At 31.6% G+C, this 9807-nt stretch overlaps 1 protein-coding gene across 1 annotated transcript in view; it reads left to right on the top strand.

The window, feature by feature from the left end:
* LOC108737359 (protein Smaug) overlaps window positions 1-9569 on the top strand; it is a 16017-nt gene extending 6448 nt beyond the window's left edge. Inside the window, exons 4-6 of the mRNA XM_025981463.1 lie at window positions 6289-6766; window positions 6819-7026; window positions 7622-9569. Of these exons, the coding sequence (XP_025837248.1) occupies window positions 6289-6766; window positions 6819-7026; window positions 7622-8045 (1110 nt within the window). The 3' untranslated portion in view covers window positions 8046-9569. The remainder of the gene's footprint in view (window positions 1-6288; window positions 6767-6818; window positions 7027-7621) is intronic.
* Window positions 9570-9807: the final 238 nt, after the last annotated feature.

Here is a 9807-nt window from a genome sequence, read left to right as displayed (position 1 = left end):
ATGTATATGTTTATTAATTATTTATTTTTCGCTATTTGAGAATAGTAAGTTGATGTGCTTTGGAGATTTTATAATTCCTTTAATATGTAGAAGTGGTTGTAGCATTTTAAAAACTATGTGTCTTTTTGAAACTCTGGGTGTTTTACACTTTGGTAATCATTATACATTCGTCTTTTTCAGAAAATAAGATAACAGCTAACTATCACTACTCATTTCTGCATTTGAAAAGTAATAGTTACAATTTTACTATCAAATAACTAGACAATCAGTAAGTAAATACATTGTTTAATTTAAGAATTGGATTAGTTTGAAGATATATAAATGGAGTATTAGATAAGAAGGAAATTGTAGAATATATATACATATATAAGTTTTTCGAATATGGTAGAAAGGTTTTGTTATAATTTTTATTGATTCAATGTTTCTGGGAAGTACATAATTTAAAAATATTGATGAAGATTGTTGAAGGTAAAACACCTTAGAGAGTCAGTAAATAGGTTAAGGGTATAGTAAAAAGCAATATTTTGTTATAATGAGACTGTGCAGTTGATAGTAGAATTGCGAGCATTGAATGTTAGACATTTTTTACTGCAGGCAGGAAAAATATTAATATTACACGAATATGATATTATGTAATTTTGTTACTACGTTAAGTTTATATTTATTATTTTATTCTATTCGCTAATTAATAATGCTTCATCATTTAAACACTATGTTATCACTCAGTAATATTCAGTTGTTTTTATTTTATTCATTTGATTTTACATTTATCATCGTAAGACTGTATTTTATTATATTGTGCTCAGCATATGCACTTTATATGTTAGGCCACTCAATTAGTTTTAACTTCCGAAGAAACCTAACTGGAAGATAATTTTCTAGCACTGTATAAACGTTCTTCTAAAGCAACAGTAACATTTTCCAAGCGTCTTGTAACAAGTATGAAATTTATACTTATAACGTTAAAATAGTGAATGATATTTAATGTTATAGTTTATTTTTCCTAAAAAGAATTTTTGTGAATGATTGTTTGATAGAGATGTCACTGTCAGATACTAAAACTGACCACATATTATGTGAAGACAAATCCAACCTTAACGTTTAAAGTTAAACAAAGAATAGCTGAAAACTCGCCAGTCAATGGTAAAATATTTTGCCTGTTTTAATAGTTGCAATTGATTCCTTTATAAGAAAGTACAAGAATCTACGAATTTTAATGTTATGTATTCATACAGTATTTTTCTAAAATACTTACTCATTATAAGTGTTTGCCATTTTATGTGTAGTTGGGTTTCCAGTTAGTCAAACAAACTGATAGATTGGCCTATAAGACGGTTATTTAAAAATGTGTGTATGTGACATTTAGTAAAGTAACCGTATTTTTGTGACACCTTGAACAACGTGAAATTCAAACTTTAAAACGCTTGAAATCACTTTATCATAATGTTTTATTATAAGAACAACATCCGGTATTTTCTTATAACTTCGTTAACAATTGCATTTATATTTCATACCCAGTTATGCGTGTAAAAGATTTTTTTTACTCACCTAGACTACTAGGCGTGCTTCCAAAATATTTTGATTTAGATAATGAAAGGATAACAGTTTAAAGTTTAAATTTCGCAATAATTGCCTAATTAATAGAAAATAAAATAATGCATGGTGTAATAATAAATAAAAATCGATTGTGAACTGATTCATTAACTGTCTGAGAAGTCTAGTCTTAAAAAGCACTCTCGATTTGCATTTTCTTCAATCTATTGACAATTTCATTTTTGTGAATGAAACAGAAAGTAGCAAATCGATTATAAATTTAGATGTTTCGTGAATAGTGACTCATGCATGTACGTGATGTAGTTGTGTGATAAAATATGCCAATTGGCAACACTGACACAAAAGACTGATTTCCAAGTAAAGATTTTTCTTGTATACATATCTTTTTTTATTCAGTAATTTACCCTAAAATTCCTTCATACACTATTGCTCCTATTCCATTACTATAGTTTCTTACATAGCGCATTTTTTTATTTGATATTTGTATAGATGGAGTAATTCACTAAATTGTAACACCTATGTACTAAGAGAATACTTTCTTATAATAGACATGAAATTAAAAGGTTTAAAAACAGGTGTCTATGAAGAATAATGTGTCAGTTATCAGAGTTGGCGCGTAACAAGAGTGTCGACGCTTAATGCGCACCCCCCCCCCAAGCGCATAAGTGTATGGACCTTTCAGATCATATCGAACATGGATCTGACTGATTAAATTTCTCCGGGTCTCTAGAGGCTGGCCCCTCCCTCTCTTGGCGACTCCCTTGTGAATTTGTTTCGGTTTAGCGTTCTTTACCGTGATCTGCTACAAAACTTTTTCTTTTATCTGTACATGTACATAAAATTGAAATGTCTGTCTGTAACACCGAACGAGCTTATTTTTCTTAAGCTCATATGGTTATTTAAATGCTGTTGAGAGATGGAAGATGAGATTGTTAGAAATGATTGAAATTTTTTGTTAGTGTATTTGTATGGGTCTATCTTCGAAACGTCAACCGATTTCAATGGGACTTTATTGTTTTTCTATATACAAAAAAAAAACTTTATTCCCACCAGCCATTAGTGTTGGTGGGCGGGCAGTCCCTCCGGACTATGTCGAAAGTTAGGACGGAAGACCCTCTTCAGTCTCCTTTCTTGAATCATGGGAATAGGTGGGTGGTGGTTAGGGTAAGAAAGATGAGACGAATGAATTGAAGACAGAAGAGAATGAAAGATTATCTGTGGAATATTACTGCCCCAGCATTTGCCTAAGTGATACGAGGAAACCACAGAAAAACATTGACCAAGGCAGACGGACCCGGAATGTACATAAATATGTTAAAAAGTTTATTGCTTCTACACATAAAACTAACAAGTAATAACGTTTTTTTACTTCACTGAATTAAAATAACTTCGTATTAAAAGTGAATTTAGACAATTAATTAATTAATCGAGTATAAGTATGGATTACTTAATACAAATCATCTGTTTTCTTTTTCTATAACACTTATAATACGTGTATTATTGATTTTGTGGAGGTTCATAGAGATAAACCTCCACAAAATCAATACAATTAGACAATTTCATTGTTTTATTTTTACATTGCAGATTGCAACTATTTTTATTCAGCTTGCAATCACCCTGAAAGGTGTCATTTACTAGTCGTTATTAGTATTTTATGTGTAGGTATAATTTAAGGCCTTACTCAAGAATTTGAAATTTATATTCCTGACAAGTTTCTAAATTGCAAAAACTAAACTGAAACCATTTTCAACAATATTAACTGCGTTTTATTATACTTTATTATTTTAGATCGCATAGTTTATGATATAATTATTCAGGGAGTCTGAATGTAGGTATTGCCCATTAAATAAAGTTGATCTTAAAAACTCTCGTACTACTACTGACCACCATTAATCGAGAAGTGGTTAATTAGAACTCTGATTTTATTGTTTGCTGATAGGTAAAGCTTTACCTATCAGCAAACATTAAAAAGTATGGGAGTTGCTCAGAACATTACAATTATTGTTAAAATTCCATTTGAACTCGCTTTATTTCTGCCGTTAGCCAATTTTCAGTCAATATGAGAGAATGGTGGTCTGTGAAAAATGTCATGATTTAATTGTGATTGTTGATATTCGCTTAAAATTCCATTAGGTTGGTACTGCTCTGTAAAAGTTAATTAAAACGTTAATAAAACGTTAATTAGGTACATATATTGCAGCCATATTCATTTTACTTATATTTAGATTATGGCGATTTTTATCATATTTTATTAATTATTTATATGTAGAAGTATTACAATAGATAACATGGAAATATACAAACAAAAAATAAAGACGAATATCATAAACATACAAGTGAACAATCAGACTCCCCATTCATATAAAGGATAAATACCCAACAGTACCGGATTAAGTCAGCGCAGGGTGTTTAGGAAATTAAATTTTAAGTTAAGCATATTCTACGTTCTTTGCCATTGTGTTCCAAAACTCACTCTTCAGGTGCTTTAATATCGAAAGAAGACGTTCTCCGCCGTAGTTGCGGATCATCAAATTTAAGTAAGTACTCATACTAACTTAAATGAAACTTTGAGGTTTGTTTTTTTTTGCTGTTAATAGGAAACATCAGTCCGTAGCTATAAGCTAAAGAATATCACAAAATAAACCTAATGTCTGCAAAACTGTAGGTCAATGTAAAAAAATAGTACTGAAACAAAAAACAATTTTTATCTCTCAACGGCTCATACCAAAAGAAAAAAAAACATGGACGAAACGACGATAGAATAACATCCACTAATTGGTAATACCTATGTGAATAGTTCGAACCCTATAGTAGGAGATTCCCCNTTATTTGTACTCTTATAATTTACTTATTAAATAAAATATACACCAATGATACTGGTAAGAAAAAATAGAAATCTGATTTCACAAAATTTTAGTCGAGAATGTATAATGTGTTTCTGAAATAAGTAACAAGCTTGAAGGAGGCGATAGGACACTATAAAATAAGAAAATTAATTAAATGGTTTGTGGCTCGAATGTTTACTGTTTAAAACGCATTTGAGAGTTCAGACAAGAGCCAGTCCGGTCTGGTAGGTAGGATAACGCAGAAAAATATGACAATGCAACTCCTCATTCAATCAGCTGGTGGTTAGCAGTATGCTGTTGTATTTATTTTGTACTTTTGACACATGCATTGTTATTTGTTAGATTAGATTAAGTGTGATAGCCAAACTAGAATAGTTCTTTGTTTTTTGAACGTTGTAGACTTGTATATATGTATGTAGTCAGTCGAGTCAATAAGTCAGTGTGCCTGTGTCATAGGTCAGTGCAGAATAATATTGCACTGTCCAGTGCGTGAGTTTCTAGACGTTCGATTGGACATATTGGCCATGTACCCTGGCTGGCGCGTAGTCTGGATCATGGTACATATGTTTGTGTGTGTGTGTCTGTATTTACTGGTGTTGTAATTAATTTCTTTTATTGGTGAACCGCCTATAAAAAAAAACGCACCTCAGCAATGCCTCAATGGTGGTTTGGAAATTTACTTAATGGGAGTTTTGTCTCTTGACCACACTGCTTACTCATCATGCCTTCTCATTTTGTATCCAGTTAACACCTTCCAAACCTTGCTACTTATTTCAGAATACTCTGCATAAGAGAACAGTATAGTACATATTACATAAGTGTCACAACAGGGAGAAGTACGATCAATTCCTAAATTGAGTAAATTGAGTGTGCCACAATGCTGTTGATGCGACTGCTCCACCTAATAAAACCGTTATTAATCCTCAACTCCAGGTACTTCTCAACTCTAGATATAGGTCTACACAAATGTCCAGGTCAGGCAGAAATATGTATTTGTAAATGGTAAATGCTATATATATGGTATTAACCATGTTGAGATGTAGTCTTGCTTGTAACCAAACGATAGTTCTCAACCAAATTCTAGTCGTAATCTCAGTGTCATCATTTATGTATACATTATACATATAATAGCGGATTCAGGATAGCGCCTTGGGTATCTCAATATCAGGATTGAAGTTGTGTAAAGACTTCGCTATAGGTATTGTTACTGTATTCAGTATTAGAGTGCATTGGCAACTAAACAGATTCAGGGAGGCAGCTACTATCAACTGCTCTTGCCTAATTTATCGTAGATATATTATTCGGGCTAAAGCATTCACCGTCCTGCTTTTCACGAAAGCAATATTAGTTTCGCAAAGTTACATATCGATAGTATAGGCAGTCTATAATTCTCAATAAGCTTATTGTAATCTTTTTTATATATTGCGGTGACAACTGCTTTTAAATGCAGTATTTTGATTAAATCATTTGGCAAGATTCTGCCTTTTGCTTTTCTTTTCAAATCGGAAAGAGTCTCTTTGCACTTCATGTATTTCTAATCTAAAGAAGTGTGTGAAAATAATTTTATTTTTCTTGTTTAAGTACTTTTATTATTTATAATTTTTCTGCAGTGAATTAAAACATGAAGTTTCTTAATGAAAATATTAATTGTATGGTTATTTGTTATGGGCAGGTTATGGATCGAGTTTATCCAAACAATTTCAGTCAACCAGTAAACGAATCTAGTGATGAATCCGTGTCTCCCAACCCTGAACCAGTGAATTTCTTTACATCCGTTGTAGACAATCGACGTCTTAACCGTCGTAGTAATAGTTTGACTCCAGTACAAACAAGTTCCCATGAAAATCTCTCTCAGGTTCCTGAAAATAACTGGTCCTCACAAGAAAATCTTTCTTTGCCTGTATCAAAACCAAGAAGTTATTCCTTATCAAATGACAAGACAACTTCCGTCTCTATGAATCCACCTAATACTATGACTTCCAGTAGTTCTGAAACTCGATTGCAAGATCTCCAAGCTAATGGTAACAATTTCCCACTTATGAAAGGCATCATTTGCTGGTTGAAATCGTTAAGACTGCACAAATATAGTTGGGTTTTTAACAACTTAACATATCAGCAAATGATGGATCTGACAGAACATGATTTGGAAAATTTGGGCATTACCAAGGGAGCTAGACATAAACTTTTAATTAGTATTGGGAAATTAAAAGAACGAAGTCAGAACTTAACTGAACTAGAAGCAGAAATTATGAACGGTGGTGATTTAATTGTTGCGCTGAAAAAACTGAAGGGAATTTTGCAGACACCTTTACAAGCTTCATTTGGAGAAGATCTTCCTACACAGTTCGTGAAAGTGATGGGCAAAGGTTCGTTATGGTTTTAATTATTTAAGTTGGGGCTTATTCAATTTTTTAACAGTGTGCACCCAAATATTAATGCTCCGCCAACCAACAGAGGAATGCTTACTTCTTTTCTCATCTTTATGTGAAAGGGCGGAAATGTCAGATGCGTTCACCGGAGAGCAAAAGAGGCGTCTCGTGCTATGGAGAGGACAAGTAGCAAGAGGTACCCAAGTTGTTGCCCAAACTCATCCCCAACAGAGTACTCATTGCAGTCAACACAATAAGTAAATTTTTTGTCCCTTAAATCCTTTTTGAAATAACCGTGAGGATTTGATCACACACAATAAGAAGCCTGAGACGTGTGCGAGACGAACTTCGTACGAGATACGTACGTTTCTCGTTGCGCAGACGTTGAAGTTACACTACATAGCCATATACATTTGTACATACTACTTTAAAGGCAATTTACTTTGAGTGTGTACGTTAGTATCCAAATATGTTTTCAAATTTGACAAACACTGCTTTAGCTATAGTATCATTAACTCTAAAAGAAGAGGTTGTAAATTATGAGGTAACGCGTAACGTCGTAGGTTCTTATTCACTTTTTCTAATCCCATTTTTTATTTTCCTGTGGTACAGAAAATATTTGCATCAAAATCAGTAAAAACCAGTATACTAAATAATATTATCGAAGTTGGAGTTTTCTACGAAAATATATAATGTGTGTGGGTCAAACACGGGAAAAATTAAACAAAAGATTTAATTATTAAAGATGATTCATAAAACTACATTATGTTTCTTGTGAAACGTTTATAATCTAAATTGAGTTCTCCTTGTATCTACTGTACATTGTAATATTTAGTCAATTATTTGTTTAAGGTACCATGGTGTCCATACACAATATCATCCTATAACCGGTTCGACATTCCTTCAATCATATAGCAATCAGAAGAGTTCATCTTATCCCAACGTACAAAATAATCCCAATATTGCCGCTCATCGACATTCACTGGGCAGCGTTACCCTCCAAAATCAGTTGTACATTCTCAATGGTCAGTTTCCTATAACGCATGGACAAACTATCACGCATACCGATAAATGCAGTACCAAACCTTACCATGCTTTTAATAACAATAACAATAGTAATGCTGGTAAGGACATGCATGTTCATTTTAAGGACAGCTCCGATTCAGAAGAGTTTGAAAGAACTTCAGCACCTTCGGTTGTAGTTAAAAAAACCGATATTGAAAGTAGCCTCGAATCGCTGTGCCTACAAATGATGGAACATGCTCTTGGTCCGTAAGTAAAAAAAAAAAAAACATTTTTAAACGCAGCCCCTCCAGTTGGACGTGGCGAAGTGCACTTATCGTTAATATTTTTTTTTATTACTAATTCATTTCTTATCGTATACCATTTTTATTTGTTATATTTGTTTTATATAAAATTGGCTAACGACGAAATAGTAAAAAACGCACCTAAAAGTAAAACTAAAATGGCTGAACTCATTTTATTTTTTGAAGTGTAAATATTTAAGTTAAAAATTAGTTAACATTTAATGAGACAAGCATATTAAAAGTAACTATTATGTGTATAAATTTCAATGAGAAGTAACGGTCATAATATTGAAAAATTTTCGTGTGTATTTAGTCGTTGGCCTTTAGATGTTAAAGGTGTTGATTATTAATGGCAATTTATTATACAATTATGAATATTCAATAGAAGTTTTAACACTTATGAAAACAGGCAGTTAGGTTTTGACATACTTAGTTTATTTTTAAATCAGCTCACGAATAATTTTTGTGATAATAAGTCATGTTGTCTATTGTCATTAATAATTAATCATTATCTATTTCGATTTCTCTTTAAATCCGTTTGTATTCGTTAGTATATGTAGCTGATGGTTTATTTTTATTTATGCAGCATAATGAATGAAAAAACTTTTTAAAATTTGCTGCTACCATCAAAGAAAGGTGTAGTATGAAAGTAAAAGTAGATGATTTGGTACACAGTGTTTGGTTAAAAAGGTATATGCTTGAATAATAGTAACATGTTTGTATCGCGATTTTAACGTGTAATGGATGTTTCAAATTTTCAGTGTTGCCCTTAATTAACACATTTTTCTTTTAAATTTTTGCAGTTGACATATGTCTTTTTATTTTAAGGTTTGTTTTATCTTTTATTTTCAAACATGTAAAAACTAGGGAATATTGTATTACGGTAATAACAAAATTAATGGATTACTTGTTTTATTTTTATAAACAATGATCTGTACATATGAATGTAATTTTTTTGTAATTTTGCTATTTCATATATGTTGGAATCTATTTTTATATATTTACCACCTCAATCAGATTTAATAGGTACAATGAGAAATTTCATTCTAAATGGATTCTTTCGAGTTTTTTAATTTGTTTCCGATATTTTGTGATTGTCTAAATAATTTTTTAATTTTACGTTTAGTTTTACTTATTCGCAATTTAATATTAAATTATTATTTGCTACATCAATGATTAGCAAAATATTCATAAAGAATGCAGCAATTTTGAAATAAGATATTCATAATGTTTGAAAATGAAGATTGGTAATAGGATTATTCGTTGTTCCTGGCTAGGCTTTAACGTGTTCTATTATTTTTTGCAACTAAATTTTTGATCCCACTAATTTGGTGTAAGAAATATTGACTTCAAGCATGTGTAACGACACACACATTTTTATAATTTAATGAATTGTAGCTGACATAAATTAACTTTCAGTCTTTTTTCAAATTCATCGATCAATATATTTATCGTTGTACTGTCGGACAATGTAAGATGTATATGTTTATTAATTATTTATATGTAGAAGTATTACAATAGATAACATGGAAATATACAAACAAAAAATAAAGACGAATATCATAAACATACAAGTGAACAATCAGACTCCCCATTCATATAAAGGATAAATACCCAACAGTACCGGATTAAGTCAGCGCAGGGTGTTTAGGAAATTAAATTTTAAGTTAAGCATATTCTACGTTCTTTGCCATTGTGTTCCAAAACTCACTCTTCAGGTGCTTTAATATC

The sequence above is a fragment of the Agrilus planipennis genome, unplaced genomic scaffold (assembly GCF_000699045.2).
Source record: "Agrilus planipennis isolate EAB-ADULT unplaced genomic scaffold, Apla_2.0 scaffold57, whole genome shotgun sequence".
Taxonomy (NCBI): domain Eukaryota; kingdom Metazoa; phylum Arthropoda; class Insecta; order Coleoptera; family Buprestidae; genus Agrilus; species Agrilus planipennis.
The sequence above is the reverse complement of the archived record's forward strand: the minus strand, read 5'-3'. Positions and strand labels throughout refer to the sequence as shown.